This window comes from Anoplolepis gracilipes, chromosome 12 (genome assembly GCF_047496725.1).
Source record: "Anoplolepis gracilipes chromosome 12, ASM4749672v1, whole genome shotgun sequence".
Taxonomy (NCBI): domain Eukaryota; kingdom Metazoa; phylum Arthropoda; class Insecta; order Hymenoptera; family Formicidae; genus Anoplolepis; species Anoplolepis gracilipes.
Genome location: NC_132981.1, coordinates 11,725,001 through 11,746,331, shown reverse-complemented (window position 1 = coordinate 11,746,331; position 21,331 = coordinate 11,725,001). Strand labels below are relative to the sequence as shown.

At 27.3% G+C, this 21,331-nt stretch overlaps 2 protein-coding genes across 6 annotated transcripts in view; one reads left to right on the top strand and one right to left on the bottom strand.

Annotated features, from left to right (window-relative positions):
- Positions 1–2,326: 2,326 nt before the first annotated feature.
- The window catches only part of Efa6 (Exchange factor for Arf 6), a 25,663-nt gene continuing 6,658 nt past the window's right edge, over positions 2,327–21,331 (bottom strand). Inside the window, exons 2-14 of one of the 5 annotated variants that reach the window (XM_072903546.1) lie at positions 18,640–18,706; positions 16,566–16,619; positions 14,250–14,589; positions 12,736–13,918; positions 12,229–12,470; positions 11,936–12,129; positions 11,553–11,745; positions 10,917–11,089; positions 10,459–10,675; positions 10,025–10,169; positions 8,675–8,818; positions 7,945–8,141; positions 2,327–3,145 (exon numbers count right to left, since the gene is read on the bottom strand). In XM_072903546.1, coding sequence (XP_072759647.1) covers positions 3,127–3,145; positions 7,945–8,141; positions 8,675–8,818; positions 10,025–10,169; positions 10,459–10,675; positions 10,917–11,089; positions 11,553–11,745; positions 11,936–12,129; positions 12,229–12,470; positions 12,736–13,918; positions 14,250–14,589; positions 16,566–16,619; positions 18,640–18,706 — 3,168 coding nt within the window. In that variant the 3' untranslated portion in view covers positions 2,327–3,126. Of the gene's footprint in view, positions 3,146–7,483; positions 8,168–8,674; positions 8,819–10,024; positions 10,170–10,458; positions 10,676–10,916; positions 11,090–11,552; positions 11,746–11,935; positions 12,130–12,228; positions 12,471–12,735; positions 13,919–14,249; positions 14,590–16,565; positions 16,620–17,243; positions 17,381–18,639; positions 18,707–19,489; positions 19,770–21,331 lie in introns of those variants that run through there. The other 4 variants (XM_072903545.1, XM_072903544.1, XM_072903547.1 and 1 more) reach the window with 4 other exon arrangements.
- The window catches only part of LOC140671752 (probable tubulin polyglutamylase TTLL9), a 4,792-nt gene continuing 3,643 nt past the window's right edge, over positions 20,183–21,331 (top strand). Inside the window, exon 1 of the mRNA XM_072903334.1 lies at positions 20,183–20,377. Coding sequence (XP_072759435.1) covers positions 20,183–20,377 — 195 coding nt within the window. The remainder of the gene's footprint in view (positions 20,378–21,331) is intronic.

Genomic DNA, 21,331 nt, shown 5'->3' with positions numbered 1-21,331 from the left:
TATAATATAAAATAAAAATATGTGCATCTCTGTTTCTTGTTAATTAATAACCAACATTTTTTATTTTTATTTCATAAGTTAATTATATATGCATAAATTTATTCATTCTTTAAATTATAAATGTTATACTTGAAAGATAAAAAGCTACAATGGTGTTTTCTTTTCCTGTTGTAAGAATAATTCAGGATTTAATTAAGATTAATTGAAAAAAGTTGCTAATCAGAATGGTGCTCATCAGAGATGTCATCACATTCCTCCAACATGTACAATATATGTTATAATTGTAGTTGTATAGAAAAAAAAGAATATTGAGAGAAAAAAAGAATAGTGATAAAAAAAAAAGAAAATTGGTGTATATGTACATAAGGAGAGAGAGAGATAAATTTTCTATCTTTATCTTTTGTGGTGAATGATATTTTATTGTAGTATATCGTTTATATTGCATAATTATTATTATCATCATCCATCATTTATAATTATAATGATATAAATATTATACACACAGTGGTGTGCATCGTGTATCGTGTTTTTGTGTGTGTGTGTGTGTGTGTATGTATGTATATGTATATATATATATATATATATATATATATATATATATGTATATATATATATATATATGTATATACATATAATATGAACGTTATTTTTATAAATTATCTCATATATTTATATATAAAGTAAGAAATGGAGAATCTGATATCTATAATTTGGAAAAATTATATATAATTATTATACCGATTATATTTGAATTATTTTTTAATAATTTTTTAATAATTTTGCTTTTTCCGTATTTTATAATACCTACTTTTCAATTTTGTATTATATTGCATGAATAATTATTTATAAAAAATATTTAAACTTAATATTTAAATAGAGACAGAAAAAAATATATATAAAATTTATTTTTATATCCATAAATTCTCATAAAGATATATAATAATAATAATACATTAATATAAAATGTCATTTCTTTTGAAAATTTATGTTGTAATCAATAATTTTTTTCTGCATACATTAATATAATAATGCAGACATACATAATACATACAGAAAGATAAAACTATATATTCTTGGAGAGAAAGGGTAATAAAATAAATTTAATTTGAAGATTATTTGAGATAAATTATAAAAAAAGTTTGAAGTTTACAATAAATGATAATCCTTTTTGGTATTTTTACTAAACAACAATTATTTAATTTCTCAAATTGGGGAAAAAATTTACTTAGAAAAGAAGATGTTTAAAAGAATCGTCAAATGTTTGTGCGACACCTTTGCACGTATGTAGGTATGGGCGCGCGCGCGCGCGCGTGCGTGTGTGTGTGTGTGTGTGCGCGCGCACGTGTGTGTGTGTATATATATAGGGACCTTATAAACATACATATAAAGGAACCTTTTATACATACATATGTCTAGAAAACTAAATTGGTTGTCAATTTTAATTTATATTTAAGTTATTCTACAAACAAAACTATTCATGTTCTCTTAAGTTTCGATAAGACAACTTAACAAACTAGGTCAATATAACAACCATAAGAAACATATATACGTAAAATTATGAAAAAGATGGCATATTTAACAGAATGTGTATAAATGCAATTCTTTGGCTTTTTCTTTTACATTTCAACAAGTTTATCATATACAATTATAAAATTTACAAGGAAAAATGAGTAGCTTTTAATAATTTAATAATTTTTATTATGTTCAACATACTAAAGAAATAATTTTTATTATTATTGTTATATAAAACCAATCTTTGTATACTGATACTTTTTTCTTCCTATTTATCGTTCATTATTTGATACACTGAGTATATTTTGTTGTAATCAGTCTTAAATAATGCTAATACTTCGTATGTGTAAATACAGAAAACTATAGTCTTATTTACTACATCAAATATCTATTATTTTTACTAATAGGAAATGAGGAAATCATCTAATTATAAGCTTGCAATGCAAAATGCTTCGTCTATTTATTTTTCTTATTTCGAAATATTTTCTACAAATTGTTTACCTCATTATTTTCTCCTTCATTTTGAAAAATTTTATGTAAATAGAAAGAATGAAGATTACTAACAATGAGATTAACATTTGTTGTTGATTAAAACTTCTTTATGCACATTAGTATAATAAAATTTTTTGCACAAATTAACATTGTAAAAAATTTACAAATCAACAATTGTATTTAATTTTAAAGTATATACTCACATATACTTATATATGTATATCTTTTGAGAAAACAAATTTTTATAATGCAATTACACAATACACAGTTTTACTGTTTTCGAAGAGTATATTTTTTTTTTAATTATTAAAATTGTTCATATATTTGTTTATAAAGTTAATTAAAAGAATAATATTATTAATGATTTAATACAAAGATTAATACCGAACAAAAACGTTATATTAAAATTAAAAACACATTGAGTCTAAATTATTTAATAATTAATATAAATTAATAATTATATACACATGCGTACACATACACACACACACACACACATATAGGTTATCTCGTAATTAGTGAAAAACTTGCTAATGACAGATCCTTGAGATCATTTGAAGACTACTCTTCCTCAGCGAAAATTTTGAAACATTAATAATGTCTGAGTTATAAGCGATTGAAAAAAGGGTGTTTTTCACAAACTAAACCTTTTGGAGTTAAAAGATTATCAAAATTATATTCTTCAGTTTATAATTTCAGATAGAGAAACTTCTACTCTTTTACTCTAATAGAATTTTAATTTGTCTTAATTACAATAATGATGATGATAAAGTTGATAAAAATTGGAAATTTGTACAAAATGATGACATCTCTTGACATTTTTGCTGAGGAAAAATCGTCTCCGATGATCTCAAGAATCTGCTATTAGTTGGTTTTTCATTAATTATGTTTAAAATTTTTTATTAATTATTATTATTACTTACAAGTTATAAACTTGTTATTAACACGCAGCCAACGTAATCTCCATTCTTTCATAAATATAATTCTTTTACTGAATATTGAAAAATTCAAGTAATAACGATTTATCTATTTCTCATTTCGTATTTATTATTTCATGCAAAAAGAGAACTTTCCTGAGAGTAACATCCTGAAAGCTGGATATAACAATCTTGTTCATCTTGTCTACGTTGATAGGTCGATTCTATTACATGCAACAAATAAAGACGATTTTTTTATAAACCAAAAATGATTTAATTTTGCAAAAATTTATGCGAAATAGATTAAGAAAAATAAATTCAACTTTAACAAATTATTTAATCAATTAAAAAATCTAAAACTGCAAAAAATTATTAATAAAAGAGATTTAAAATTTACTTAATATTTGTATTGTGACAATTTAATTATTATAATTTAATTTTTGTAATGTGGTCAACAATGGTGCATCAAAACATATATTAAGCGATTATTGACCAATACATGCAAACATGCATTAATTTAAAAAATTATATACTAAATTAAAAAAAAAAAAAAAAAACAAAATAAAAATATAATAAAATATTTTCAAAAATAAATTCAAAAAAGATGATTATGGAACAAGCAAAAACAAAAATTAAACTAATTTCAGTAAACTTTTGATTTAATCTTACAATAATTGTTAATGATTAATTGTGTGTTAATGATTAATTAATATATTATCGACGTATTATATATATATATATATATATATATATATATATATATATACATACGCACAAACTCATATTATATATTTATATGTATTATCTATCTATGAATATAATATCAAAGCATGCAAAACTACACAAAAGCCAAATTGTATAAATTATAAGATATTTTTATATATTACATATACGCCTACACACACATACATAATTTTAAAATTATTTTTAAATAAAAACGATTATTTTACGTTGTATGTGTGTAAAAAATAATTGGGATATCTTTATAAAAAAGCGATTTTATATGTGAGATTTGAAGATCGTTGATATTTATTATTATATTATATACTTTATATATAATAAGTATTTATAAGGGGTAAGTATCCACATATATTACATTTTTATGTACAAAGAGTTCGCTATAAACTACTACTGATTGTGAGATATTAATTGTCGCTTAAAAAATTTAGAAACATGAAAAGATGAAGAGTAGAAGAAAGAAAAGAAAAGAAAAACACGAGAGAAAAGAAATACGAAAAAGAAAATTATTAGATAAAAAGATTTTTAAGTTACAAAAAATTTTACTTAACACCTAAACAAATAGAAAAAAATAATATTTAATAATAATAAAAATAATTTTTGATAACAAAATGAAATATAAATATTATGAATAAACGAATTTTTGTTATATATTCTCTTCCGTTGTTAAAAAAAAATCTATATACAACTCGCCTATATATTTTCCATATATCCGATGAAACATTCGTATTTTTAATTCTCTAATATATATATATATATATATATATATATATATATATATATATATATACATATATATATATATATACATATACATACATACATACATAGATGATTTATGTAATAATTTTTACTATTTATAAGTTTTTATTGATCTACATAATTTTGTATATGACATTATAGTATATAAATTACTATAATTTCTAGAAATTCAAAAATTACTATAGTTACATTATGTATTTATCAACTTTCTTAAATATTAATCAAATCATTTGGTTTATAATGAAATCCTGCTTGTTATGTTATAATTTTTTAATTATGGAATTATTATTCACATTCAATCTTTAATTAAGAAATAATTCTACAAAAATATATATATATATTTATACATATATGCAGGGTATCCTGAAACCGGTAAATATTTTAATGGCAGGTTCTTTACAACATTTTAAGGCGAAAAGTTTATACAAAAATGTCGAGGCTACAATAGTTTTCAAACTGGAAGGAACTATATTTCACGAATAGTAAGGCTGATAAAAGAATTAGATAAATTAGATAAATTCATAGAAGCACTTTTATTACTTTTGTTATTTTGTCGTACCTGAGCGCGCGAAATCTCAGCCTTACTATTTGTGAAATATAGTCGCTTCCAGTTTGAAAACTATTGTACCCTTGACATTTTTGTATTAAAGTTTTCATTTTAAAATGTTCTAAAGAATCTGCCATTAAAATATTTACCGGTCATTTCGGAACACCCTGTATATACATAAACACATGAATACACATATACATAATACAATTAAATATTTAATAATTAAAGAAAAAATTCATATTTAACATAATATATAAATAATCTTTACAAAGGTTTATTATTAAGGATAAAAGAATATATAATATCAATCTTATTATTGTGTAAAAAATAGGAAGACAAAGGAATTTTAGTTATGTTAAGATACAAAATATACATTTTATATAACTAACATAGGAATCTAATCTAATTATATTAAATATAATAAGTTTAAATAAAAAACATGGCTTGCTTAATTATGCCTATATTTTATAAAATAAATTATCCTTTAATTGATATATTCCCTAAAAAAAGGGAGAAAAATAATTGTTTATAATTATTTATAAATGTTCATAATTGTTTGTACAAAACTTAATAAAAATACTTACAACAAATAAATTATTAATTAGTCAAATATAAAATCACATGAGAAAAATGTATAAATCTAAAAATTTTAATTTAATATTTACGTCAAATTGTTAATAAAATAACAAATATGTAAAAAATTTGTAAAATTTGTTTTTCTAATCACAAAATGGCTGACACATTTTCTTCAACTATATATGACAGCAAGTTAAAATGCGAAAAATTTTTTCTATCCAGTCTTAACAGGCTCTCAACTTTTATAATATATTTTTCTTAGTTTGCATAATTAATATTTGTGCGCAAACTAACAATATGATGAAACAGCGACATATGTTTATCATGTAATTAAATATTCTTTTTATGTATCCATCTTCGACAATGAAATTAGATGCTTAAATTGTTTCTCAAAATAAAATAAAATCTGCTCTTTAAAAAAGAAAGAAAAAAAAAGAGGAAAAAGCAAGAAGAGAAGAAAAAAAAATAGAAGAAAGTAAAAATTTAAAAAAAACATTCGGGAATTAAATCCTTATCTCTTATATCTATAATTTTTAATTTTTGGAATAAAAATTTGATTGTAAGATGATGTGTTTAGCAATAGGATAAGAAGCATAGCAAAAAAAGCACTTTTTAAAATATTTCAATATTTAATTTTCAAACAATTAATTGTTGAATAAATTAAATTATCAATTCATGATCTTAGCTTGAGAAAATTAAAAAAATAAAAATAATCATGCTATTTATGTGTATATAAAATTAATCATATACTATCATATATTATTTTAAACACCAGAATTTCAGCCATAAAAGATAAGATGTATTATATCATAGGAATAAAGCAAAGTTAAGGTATGATAAAGTGGATAAATCAATAAAGTAAAAATTTCATAAAAAAATATATAAAATTAAAACAGAACACACTAATTCTGTATATATCAAAACAAAAAAATGTTAAAAATACAAGATGAATTCCTATTCACTATTACACAGATTCAAATAACTGCAATTAGAAGATGTAAAAAACAATAGTAATAATAGAATAAATTCCTATAAAAAGAAAGTTTATATAGACTGAATCACGGAAGCCTGATAAAATTCAAAATGAAATGTAACAAATATCTATTTCTTCAAATAACAATAGGATATAGAATGCCATTTGAATATACTTGATCATATTCATTTTTAAAAAATAGATTTAGCTAGTTTATTAAACAAGTTTTATATCGTTGTTTGCATCACATTGTCTGATACGGCTGTAATTTGTGAGTGTGTGTGTGTGTGTGTGTGTGTGTGTGTGTGTGTGTGTGTGTATTGGCTTGAGTTTGTTAATATGTAGAAAAAATTATAGCCAGACATGACGCAAACAGCAATGCGAAACCTGCGTGATAGAGTAAAGCGATGTAGGATAAATACATAGGACATTTGACAAATGTGAGAAATTTTTTAAATTTTAAAAATGAATAAGAATAATATAATCAAATGGCATTCTATATTTTATTGTTATCTGACAATAAATATTTAAATTATATTTATTTATTTTATTTCGAAAAATCATCAGATGTCCGTGACTCATTCTATATAATGATGTAATTAACAAAACAATTAAAAAATTATTTTTTTTTTATTAAATTATATAAAGTTAAAATATAAATCTTTTTATGCCAAGTGAATTAATGCTCGGATAAGTTAAAATATATAAATATTTATAAATTTCTTTTGTTAATAAAATAAATAATAATGTCTACAATATAAAATAGTTTTTAAGAGGTCAATTAAAAGATTCCAATTATAAAGTTCTACTATTTTAATTCTTGTTTAATTTTTCAAATAAAATGGAAAAAAGAAATAAAATAGAAATAATTTTATATTATTTTAAGGGTTAAAAAATTCTGCATAAAATTTTAAAATTTCGAAAAAAATAGAAAATTAATCTGTAATATTAAAATGAGAATAAAAATATTAACAATCAAATTTAGCAGTATTCGTATTAATAAATTATCTTATTAATATCTTATATTTCGACATTATAATACTTATTGAAAACTCAATTTAGTATTACTTTATCAGTTCAGTATGATTTAATAGTTGCATCACTAAGTATGGTATATTTAATATACCATTAGAGTATGCGCGATGCGCCGTCAGGCATATCGTTAGTTTGCGTCACTCTTGTTTATCATTAGTCATCAACATCAGCATCAGCATCATCAACGTCAGCATCACCAACACCAGCACCAACACCGGGGTCAAACTAACCCACATAAACCGAAAGCATCGCGTCAACCAATGTTACCACTGGCTGCATTATAGTCTTGATGACCACCGTTCAACAGATTGCGACCACCGGCTCCGGCTCCACCGCCACCGCCACCGCCACCGCCACCGCCACTGTAAATGGCGGTTCGATAACTATACCTATTGGCTGCTGTCGACCGTTCGGGAACCGGTGGCGGCACTAAAGCCCCTTCCGCGTTTATTATGGCCCCAGAGGATCCAAGAAGAGCGCCTTCATCCACCTCGCCAATACTGCTCTCCACCAGCGACGACGGCTCCACTTCGTTGAACGCCAGTCGGGAACGGAGTAGATAAGCATACGTCTTGTACCGCTTCAGCTGGAACGAGCACCGTATGGGTTGCTCTGTAGAGTATGATGAAGTGAAGGATAGTGGTTTCAGATAAAATAAAGAATTAAATTCTTTCTTTATATAAACAGAAAAGGATATTGAGAATTTTAATGGTAACTTTGAGTAGAAAAGATTTTAATGGAAGTCCTTAAATGGAGTAGTAAATTCTCATTTTATAACATCATTAGATGATTATGCGTGTAGAAAAATAAAAAAAAAAGTAATAAAATTATGATTAAAAATAGAATTATGAGTGGAATAACAAAAGGAACTTTTTAATTTTTGATAAAAAACAAAAAAAATTTTTTATATTAAATTTGTGTAGAGAAAAAGGAGGCTATTCGCCATCTATATGTAACAAATCGTTATTTTATTTACAAATTCTTACAAAGAATTATTTACTTGGTGTGTATGTGTGTGTTGTGTATGTGCGCGCGCACGTGCGCGTGATAATTTTAACTAAGATTACAAAGATATTTTTGTTTGAATTGCTTCAAGTGTTTAAATTGCTTCAAAATTACCTCATAATGCAAATATGCGTCCTTCTCCTTATAATTCTGTACAGTAAGAGCTTTCGCGCCCCTTTCCGGAGGATGTCGCCTATGCTCGTCCAATTCCGCCTCTAGTCTGCTAACTCTATCCTCATGGTCCCGCAACTGCTCTCTCTATCAATAAATCAATTTAACTTTCTCTATCTTTACTTCAATTTTAACAAGTGGAATGTAAAAGCAATATCTCAAAATATTTTTATAATATCAATATTCCAAGATAGGTTAATAATTTCAATATATTAAATGTCATAAATGTTATATATGAAAAGATGTCAAAGAGAGAACAAGAGAAAAAAAGAGAGAGAGAGAGAGAGAGAAAGAGAGAGAAAGAGAATTATAACGTTCTATTTTTAATATTTTTAATATTCCCAATTTAAACAGTGTAAGGAATTAAAACCCCTTCTATTTATTAAGAAAAACAGATTTTAAATATATTATAATAAACAAACAAAGAAGAAAAATAGAACAAACAAAGAAGAAAAATAGAACAAACTAACAACAACCGAGAGCAAGAAAGTGATATAAACACATGAATACAATAAGATAATTTAAAATTAAATTGTAAATTTATTATTAAACTTTTGGTCAATCATGAATGAATAAAATCAAAAAATTGTATCATGCAGTCGTAGCATGCATACATGTAAGATGTAAGTCATTCACAAATAATAATGACTGTGTTCCAAAATTCACTGTCAGTATTGAAAACCTATAATTCAAGTTACATATAATATAGATTTTCAGTACTGACAGTGAATTTTGAAACAGCTAATATATTAAATGTATCGAGATTTTTTATATCAGAATAATAATTACTTTGCTCCCTTCATTGCACATCAGCTCTTAATTGCCTATCTTTATTTGTTATCTATTTATTAATACATCTCTATGTATCTGTTGATTAATATATTAAGACCAATTAATTCAGAAAACTTGAATAACCTTACATACCTGACGTTGATATAACATTTCTTTTTTGTTTTGAGTTCTATATTTATTAATTAAAGTATTAAAGTCTTAACTTTTATTTATACTTATACTTTAAAGTATTAATATATAATTAAGAGATCCAGTTATTAGTATTTATATAAAGAAACCTTAATTTTTTATTTTAATTAATATATATGTATGCAAATGTATGTATGTTGCGAATGTAAGGTATATAAAATCTATATTAGAATCAATTTATAATTTAATTAATTGATTAATACAGAATTAATATATAAAATTCCATCTAATCCTAAAGCTTTATCGCTTTCCTATTAGACATTGTTTTAAAGAAAACACAAAACAAAATAGATAATTGTGGCGTATACTTACAGAATTTAATTTTGTGTGACTACACGGCAACAACGGACGCTGGAACTTGCGCTGAGAACCGACGGCACCTGCCAACGGCTGACACGAAAAACTGGCGCAAACGAAATTGATCGTGTCGATCCACGATTGCAATTCTTTCGAGTCACTGTACAGATATATCAATCAATTATATACTCATCTTTTAAAATCAAATCACATTGAAAGTCAAATTAAATTAAAACAGAAACTGATTGAATTATAATCAGCATTACAATTACAATATTTTATAAATACATAAATAATTATATAATCAATAACCAATCATTATTAGACAACAAACTGATAAACTAATCTGACAGAATCACAGGTCAATTTAAGATTTAATTTAATTTTTTATGGATATTGTGCATTTAATAAATATTTCCTAAAATTAACAAAGCATATTATGTACTAACCTTGTCTGAAAAAGATACTCTGCCTGGTCAGCCGTCTGCAACCGAAAGACATGCTGTTTTTTCGTATAATCGGTCGCTTTGGTAGCCAGCGCATGATGAATACGTATGGCGTTGTGTAGGCTGTCGTTACGGAAACCATGCTCGTCTTTGTGCAAGTATAGCACGAGTTCACGCAGTGTACAGTAATACATCTTCCAGCCTCGCTTACCAAATGGAGCTGTAACATTTATTATATATAATGTATGAGATTATTATATATATTGTATATTTGCGTGTGTTAGTTTGCAAATGCAGTTAATTAATGTATGTGTGGAAAGCGGATTTCAAAGGGTCCGATCGAACGGAGAGTACAACTGTACGACACACATACGCACGCATACGACGCATACACGCATGCACGTGTTGTTTATGTAACATTTTGTTATATAAAAGATAATATGAGAAATGCGTATACATACTTTTCTTGCCGTTAGAGTCGTAACAGCATTTTCGCATGACGTAGCCCTTTTTGAATTCTGTGGCGCCCGTTACATTTGGCACATCGAGGAACGGATTTCCGGTACCGGCGATTGCCGTTGTACCATCACCCTGTTGAATCATCTGGTTTGTCGTTTCATCTCCCTCTTCATCTCTAAACCAGTGGAGAACATAAGCAAGGTTTATGTGAAAAATGTTAGAGTCCAAAAATTTTCGTTTTCTTTAAAGAATATATAAATATAATTTCAATATTTCACGAGAAATTAATTAAAACCTAATCGTGCTGAAGAAATTAAGTTATTGTTATTTTAAACAATATAAATTTATCATGTAATACAGTCAAAGTTCCTTATTCGCGAAAAATAGGTTCTACGAATAGAATCTAGAATTTCTTGTAAAAATCAGGTTTCTCTCCATTGAGGATCAATTTTCACGAAGAATTCACAAAGATGATGGAATAGAAATTTTAATTTCCTGAATACGGAAATTTCTGACCTCGAATAAGAGTGATTACTTCGTAACTACTGAAAGTAGTTCGCGAATGCGAATAGTGAAACCACGTATAAGGAGTATTTGACTATATTTTATAAATAAATGAGAGTATTTCGATTGCTTACAGAGCCCACTCGAGAGGAAAAGATTTGATGGCGTTGTAGAGCTGCTTAAGTACCTCGCGCGGAAAGTTGTCGCCGTCATTGAGCTCCGATAGATTCTCGATAAATTCCGAGCAAGACATCTTTCGACCGATATTTTGACCATGCAAATCCGTGTTGAGTAGCATTATCGCGCAAGTCAATGTGTGAACCGCGTCTTAAATAAATATTATTTAACAATTTTAATCTAAAAAATGAGAGAGAGAGAGAGAGAGAGTGGGGAGGGGAGGAGAGAGAAATATATTTAGTATTTCTCTACAAATATTTAATGATTGATTTAATAAAGATCCTATCTCTAATTTACAAGAAAGAAATATTATCTAATATATTTTTTCAAGCGCATTTACCTTGAGAGTTAAAACTACCGGGATTACAGTCCAGATATCGTTTGGAAAAGTGTACCAAGACTCTTTCTCTCTCTTGGGTTTCTCCTGTTAGAGAGAATTGAGCAAGAAACTTTCTGAGAGCCACGTCCAACGTATCCCGCTCAAAGTTGAAATAGCGCAGATATTCCTCTGCCACAGCTCTGCTAAAATCGTTGCTATAAGCAGGATATCATATATTCATAACATTGAAGCCTTTAAAATTTAACATTTTATTTTATGTGCCAAAATTCTACAAGAGGTCTTAGAAAGCTTACTTTTTACTTAGATGCCTGGAGACGTCGGATTTTTTGAAGCCGTCCAGAGAATAAAGACGCTTGGCTAATCGAACAGCGGAAGGGAGATCAACCGCTTTCGGACTGTAATGAAAACTGTGTAGACTTTCGATGTCGCTTTCTTCGTCCGCTGACTGCGGCGGCGATGCACCTCCATGTCCCTTTTGCTCCTCACACGTTACACCAGTTACCGCCTCTTTTTCATCTTCGCACTCTTTTAATTCCTAAATTGTCGATGATAAATTAATAATACACACGCATGCATACCTAAAACTATTTGTGCGTACAGTATAGTACACATAAATGTTAGTGGTATAATAAATATTTTATTATTATTGTCATATATATATATACAATATATATACAAATTAGATTTAATTAACTTTTAATTAAAAAGTTTCAATACTAATTCAATTTATTCAGTTTATTCAAACAAAGAGTTAAATGCCATAAAATTCTCAATATATTCTTAATATATCGCAAGATTACCTGATAACCTACGCATTCGGGTGCCATGGATCCTGCAGTGACATTAGGGACACCCGGAACTCCAGATTGATTTCTTTGTAAGTTTTGGGATGTAATAGGCGGCACCAAGTCTGCGACGGGGTTCCCTCTTCTTCTCGCTTGTCTAGGACTCGTATTTCTTGGAGTCTCTTTGTCAGGTCCCTTTACCTGGATCACTATCCTATGCTCTCCAGTATCCTGAGGATTAGTCTTCAATCTTCTCTGAGGTGGTTCACTCGCCAAGATGGTAGAATCGCTATCGCTGGGATCGCTAACCATCATGATATCCCTCGCACTAAGGATATCCATTGTTTCTTCGTCATTATAATCCGGGCTAGACATGTTGCTGATGGCCTCTGACTGGCTGAGATCACCATTAGCAGGGAGATGACCTCCCGGAACGCCGGAGATCCCAGGAACTGTCTGCACCAGCGGAAACCTACGGGAGCCAGAGTTGGAGGACATGACAGAGGACGAGACGGAAGTAGGAGAGGCGGGAGATAGAGAACGCTGAGGACTTGTTGAAGAGGATGAAGAGGAGGACGAGGATGAAGAACCGCCATTTTGACAACAGGAAGCGGCTGGCGAACTAACGGGTGCATTGTATGTCCAGACGATACGTTCATTCGACATCAGGCCTTCCGGCCGTGGGTCTAACAGCGTATTCAAGCTCGAAGTGACATCGTCGTCGATGTCGATGTCCACAGCGCTCATCGAAGGATCTTTCTGGAACTGTAGATGATCTTCCGATCGTGAAGTACGAACAAAACCGAAGCTCGAAGGAGTATTCTTGTTAGGATCGACTTGAACTAGGGCTCCCGAAGTGCTTTGCATTCCGTCACGCCTGGCGGCACTCACGGGTGACGTGCTGGCCGAACTGGAAGCTTTGTAAGCGCTTCCTCGATGGTGATGATGGTATTGATAGGCCAACTGAGTCTCATTGGGACTGCTGGGTACAGAGTTGTGATGGTGATGATGATGATGGTGATTGTGATTATGATGGATATTGGTAGTAGTGACAGTGGTGATAGTGTGTTGATGACTGGGGTTGTACCTAAGGGAGTCTATCTTGCGCTGTTGATGTTGCTTGGGTAGAAGATTACTGCTCTGTTGCGTACGCGAGAGATTCAACATAAGATCGCCGGTCATCATGTATGCTTCGAACCTGATAAACGAATAATACGCTCTTATTATTGGCACGGTATAGTTCATCAGTTTGATCAAGTTTCCATATCTTGATTCTATATATATATATATATATATATATATATATATATATATATATTTCTCTTATTTTTATGAATTATTCTCTCTTATTTCATTTATATACTATAGCATAAAACAAAATGCATGTATAATCATTCTAAATTGATAAAGAAGTTGAGATAACTGTGAGAGTAACTATGTTTAAATCAATGTCAAAGAGAGAGCTGCAATAATCTTTGAATAATTTTGAAAATAAACAGTAATTAAAGTTATTTATTCAATATTTATACCTGGGCGTATTTTTTTGTCGAGGAAATTTTTCAGCAGACAGGGGTTCCCATTGGGTTCGTTCCTCTTCCTTAAAATGATCCACGGGTGGCAAGAGCGCTTCCAATTCCGACGATAGAGAGGCATCACTGTACGAGCCGTTGCTTCTCGTTCCCACTATTGGCATTGACGAGTCCGCGGACATTTCCGGCGTCTTACCGAACTCTTTGTTTTCTACATTGCCGGAAGATGCGACGTTCTTCGGATTATTCGTCAAAATAGCCTTTGAACATTCTGTTTCTTCATTGTTTAAAGGTTGTCCGGGAGAAAGAAGACGACGGACGTGCGCCTTCACAGCAGGATCTATATAAATTTTCTTTTATATTATATATATTTATATATACATATATACATACATACATACATTGTGCACATACAGATATATATATATATTTTTTTTTGTTACACAAAGAATACTGAACGTACTTTTCACCTTTTTTTGTGAATATTCCTCAGCAAAAATATAAAATAATTTGTTATATTTTTATAATTAGATCACAAATACGAATTCTATTAAAGATCATTTAAAATTAATTATAAAATATTTTATAATCTCTTCATTCTGACAATTAAAACTTATACATTATTTTGTCCTAAAATAGTTCTTTTGTTTTAATCACCGTAATTCGAAAATTGTAAATATGCCTTGACAGACTTTTGCCGTAAATATGATTACAAATTCTTCAAAAAAATCTGAATTAGTGAAATAAAAATCAACCCCCATTATTGCCAAATAATATATATATTTACAAGTAATTTATATAACACAACTAATTTATATAATGAGAATAATAATAATAATATAATAATAAATAGTTGTATGAAAATTGTAAAAAGTACAAAAAATTTCCATTTATAAAGAGAATATAAGATATTGACGATAAGATCCCCGCGTCTGACAGATAATTATTGCTAATAAAAAATTTATATTTATTAATAAATTTTAATAAATCTGTCAGCTAATTGAATAAAATTAATGCAGATGCAATATTAATATAAGAATAAAACATTTTAATTATAAAAAAATTTACAAAAACGTAAAAGCATCTCCCGAAGGATCGATGCACTCGTCTAATAAAAAATTATTTATTAGTCTCACGCATCGATTGAAAGTCGCCTATGCAGATAATTGCGTGTCTTTGGTCATCGGTTATCTCGTTCCCTTCCATAGGGTGGATGCATAACTTCTTCCGTTTATCATGTTAACCGCGACAGTTGTTACACATTAATTCTATTATTATTCTGGTCAAGTTCAAGAATACGCCTCGATGGTATTCTATCATTAGATCGCTCTCGATCATGAGAGTTCACCAGCCTCTCGTGATATATAGTATTTGTTTTTATCATATAAACAGTATATTTGAATCAAACAGATGTATTTTAATGACATATATTAAGGAGAAATTTTATATAAAAGAATAATGTTACATATATATTATATATATATATATATATATATATATATATATATATGTATAGGATATATATGTATAGGAATGAATAAATATTCTTTATACAATCAGAACCAAAAGACTTTCGGTTGCTTTATGTTGATAAGGCTATAATCCTGAGTAAGCGTGAAAAAATTTTAGCCATTACTGTTTGTTTATTAAAATAAATATATTAATAAATTAAAATGAAATTGTTAACAAATAAAAACTCGGTGATTTGAATATTTTTTAATGAATAAAAAAAATAAAAACTGATAAACAAAATTTATAAATACACATAGTCAAAAGTCTTATAGATTTGAAACTATCTACGCAAAACATATTATCATATCAGGTGATGCATGTATGTATGTGATGTAAATAGAATGGACTTTGTTTTCTGATTGAAAGCCGGAATTCTTTTCGATTTGACTGTATCTAAAGGTAAATATTTACTTAAAAATATTATGTAAAAAGAAATATTGAAATAGTTAGTTATATAAAGAATCATATAATAAATGTTATATAGAAAAATTCTTATATACAAAATAATAAAGTTATACACACAGGAATATTATTGTATATTATAATTAAAATTTTAATATGAGGAACACACACATGTAATTTTAATATATAGCATCCACGCACACAAACACATCAATAATAATTAATTATAAAGTGTAATATTATTAATATAATTATCCTTGAGTATAATGAAACATAGTTAAATTATATATGTATAGATATATTATATATAGACAACAATTACTTTGTCTATACAGGGTGTGTAAGAAAAAATGTAAGCTTTCTTAAATTGTGGTCGAATGTAATTATTAAACTTGTACTTACCCCTTCGTAATTTTAGAGTAACGGGATCCGAGGAGAGCCGCAAACATTTCAATACTGAAATAGATCAACAACATAAGAATTACTTAATATTTAAAAATCTGAATCTACACTTATACTTTTCTCTTTTCTGTCAATCTTATCTTTTTCATATTTTAACCTTACTCATATATGTATGTATATATGTAGATATGTATGTCCATATAGCGTTTAAGAAGACGCTACTAGCATGCTCGGTCTTTGTTCAACTTTTAAAGATAAAATATCATTTTTTTAGAATGAATAGTTTCCCCGAACGCATCCTACTTACGTGTGTTTTGCGTGCGTGTGTCATTTTAAAAACACTAATAACAATTTATTTCTTCCATTTCTAATAAATATAATATATAATGATATTTAGTTCTATAATATATTTTCTCTCTAAATTCTATTAAATATTTAAGCTGTATTATTTTTTGCGGTTAATGTAAGAAAATTCGTATAAAATGTATTTTGTAGCAGAGCCAATTTGAGACTGTACATCATATATATATATATTGTATATACGTATATACATACATACATATTGAAGACAATATAATTGAATAAATACAATTGTATATAATATACTATTTATTATTACTAATGATTACTTACTAATTAAGTTAATTAAAAAATTATATGTTTAAAAAATTATCTTACAAATTCTATTTTCTGATGTATTATCAAGTTCAATTTCGATGATCATATCAATTGACGAGATAAAAATCTTGATTAATTCATTGTACTTTATATTAAATTATGTCAAATGTGTTTCAACAATTTATGACAAAATATAAACGCAAAAAGAAGATTGGCCCTCGAAACATACGATTACATGAAAAGATCGCATCTAGAGAATATCAAGAGTGTACCGATGTGAACTTGGCACCTGATTTTATAAAAAATAAAAATTAATAATATAGTTAGTTTGTATGTATGTATCTGTTTGTTTGTACATACCACACCATGCCACACTTTATTTCGTTTGTACGTCAAAGAATTAAAAAAATACAAAAAAAAAATAATTTAAAAAATGGAGAATGTTCCAAAAGTATAATAATATAATTTTTTGAAAGTTTATTTATTTTGTTTTATTACTGACTAATGTCACAACATAATCATTTTCTTCTTTCCACTTTCCTTTATTAAAATTCTAATGTAAAGAACATTTGATAGAGTATAAATAAAAACTAGTATATTAATCTGTTTTTCGGCTCTAACTGAAATCATAATTAAAAGTTATACTCGATATTTGTTCATAATTACTTTCAAATTATATAACAGCTTTGAAATAGTATTGTCCCGGTTATTTATTTTTTAAGCGACTGATTATTTTTAAAATTGACGATAAAAATTGATGAGTGAAAATTAAAGTTTGAGAAATTGTCCGATATCCATTGAAAATTATGAGAATATGGCGCGATAAAAAAATAAAAATGTAGAAAGCGTGATAAAAAGATGAAAAGAAAAAATAGATTTAGGTAGAAATAACAAAAAAAAATCTACACGTGTGTATGTGGAACACACATAATATAATATGTGATGTAATGTGTATTATGAAAAAAATATTTCACTATTGTAGCTATTTATAGGTAATATTATTTGCAAAAAAAAAACTGTCAAGTTTCAAGAATTTTCTAATTGCAAGTCGATTTAGCAAGCAACGAATATATATAGAAACTACAAGTATAATAAATTATTGCCTAGTATCTTTTTTCAATTTTTTTTTCAATGTTTGATCAATTATTTATCAATTAAAATCTTTCAATTACCTTTCTGTATTAAACTATTTCAACTATGTGGTTTTAATAATAATTAACAATTATTTTAAGTAATATATTAATCCTTATTTTTATTTAATTATATGTTATAATTACAAATAAAAAATTTACGATATATACACCAAGTAGAATAATAATATACTATACAAATTTTAATATATATATATACAATAAAAAAAATGATGATAAATAATAAAAACTAAATTCAAATTGAAGAAATTTCTATGATTTAGAGAATTACATATGTATACATTTGATGGATACAGTATTTTTACCTTCTTTCGTACTGAATCGGTTGACATCGACTTCGTTCACCCTGAGTATAACATCACCTGCTTCGACCTGAAAATCAGGCAGAAAAATATTCTTATAAAAGATACATGCTATAGATATATATAATTAAGCTTGTATTTATTTAATTTTTTTTGCTCAATATATCTACTTTATTATAATTGAATTTATTAAAGTAATTAATTGAAAATAATATCTTTAATAATAATTAAGTTTAGTAATATCTCAATAATAACGTACAAATATTTCTTTACAATCATTAATACACGTATTAAAATTAAATATGTGTCCGACTAAAAATGCATATGACTCAATGCCACGTGAAAGTCTGTAACCAAAGCGAGTTCTGTTACAAAATCACGTGAAAAAAATTCAGCGAAAGGATTTCAGTTTATCTGCACTAGTTCCCTTATTTTACAGATCGTTTAATATAACATGTTTCCAATCTTTACACACAAAAATATTACATGTTACTGCACGCAAACATTATACAATAAAAACATAATTTGTGTAAAATTACACATATATATATTTAATTTTTAATAATGTAGCACTTTTTGTACAATTAAACTGTTCAATTTTTAAAATTAAATTAACGTGTGTATGTGTATTGTGTATACGTATACGTGCATACATATGAAGAAATGTTGTCAATTTTTTAAATATAAAAGCTAATTACGGTATTAATAATAATTATTAATAACAAAAAAAAAAAAAACAATTTACACACACACACACACACACACACATATATGTACGCACACACAAAATTGATATGTTAATTTTTTTTAATTTTTACGTAAGAATTTTTCAAGAGAACTTTGCGAGAGTTACCTGATACAGTGGTACATATTCGACGTAATCGTATCTACTTTCTCGAGAATGTTTCCCTAGGAAAAAATTAAGAGGTTGCAAGCAGCACGACAGATAAAATGCGAGTTTGGGCATTCGAAACACCTTTAGTACACCTTACTTCTGTAAGTGTTTTCTTGGGAAAAATTGAAAAATGATTTTAAAGCCAATCTTTATTTACACTGAAAGAACATCGACGACAAGAGATCGACAAAATGCGACTAATTGAATGCGAGTTGAAAAATAGAGAACTCGGCCAGTGGCCAACTGTATTTTCAGACTTGCAATGACATTGACTTCCCTCAAGCACATCTCCAATGACTTGAGTCTATATATATATATATATATGTGTGTGTGTGTGTGTGTATATATATATATATATATATATATATATATATATGTGTGTGTGTGTGTGTGTGTATATACATATTGTGTGTGTGTGTGTGTGTAAATAAACTGATGGAACGTTTTGGAATTAAAAAATTATAAATAATTAAAATTAAATTTTTATTATAAAATAGGTTTTTCTTAGAAAAATTGAATTAATGCCAATATAAAATAAAAATTTGAATTACACAAAACTCAAAGACGAATCGAATTTCGCAAGACACATTATATTAATAAATAAATGCGAATCATTCCCAATATGTATAAAATCAGTTATTCCGATAAATCATGAATAACGCACGGGAAATATCGGAAAATCTGCAAGTTATTCCTTCGGAAATCGAGATGACCGAATTATCTCGAAAAGAAAAAAAATCTTATGACTCAAAGAAGAAGCAGGATGACGATGACAGAATCGTCAAATTTCGTTGTGATTTCTCTTCAACGCAGCTCGAGGTGATGTTGGCAAGAGGTTGGACCCAGGTAATTTAATCAAGTTTTCAATGTACTCACAGAATCTATATACAATTCCATTTAATGAAAGAAAGAAAAAAACAGAAAGAAAGAATCATTTATTGAAAATATTTACGAAGGAAAAGGAGAGAGAAAAGATATTTTTAATATATTAGTTTATTTTATATAAGAGATTACCTTTTTATTTATTTTATTATTAATTACACAATTACAGTCTTTTATACTATAGCTACCTACCTATTTTATAACATTATACACGGTGTCCCATTTTATTTTTAACAGTCCAATATCTCGATATCAGTAGTTTTAGAAAAAAATGTTTCAGACAAAAATTGTATAGTAAGGGAGATATAAGATGATGGCAATGATGATAGATCTTGGATATACATAGTTTAGAAAAAATGAATTCGCAACAAGCAACTACATACTTTTTTAATCTATATGTTTTCTTTATACCAATTGATTCGTCTCATTATTTTATGCATAAAAGTATTAAGGTTATTGAAAACTAAATATTTTACAAAATATTTAATATTTTATATCAAAATACTGTAATCTCTTGAGGCTTATAAGTCGAAAAGTACTTAATAAAAAATACTTTATTATAGTGTTTTAAAAAATGCTCGAAGTAAGTTATTAGAATATGTGTAATGAAAGGTAGGGGATTTTATTTAAGAAATTGAAGATCTTTACGTGACCTTCACGTGACTATTCAAGGTCTAATCACTACCATCATTTATATCTCCTTTATTATATAATTTTTATCTAAAAAATGTTTTTCTAAACCTACATGATATCGAGATATTGGACTGTCCAAAATAAAATAGGACAGCCCTTCTATATAATATACACATTATTATCATTATTATCATTATTACATTATATAATCATAAACAATTAGTCTCCAATGACGGTTTAAACGAGTTTTTTTTGTGGGAAGATGAGAAAAATATAAACATCAGA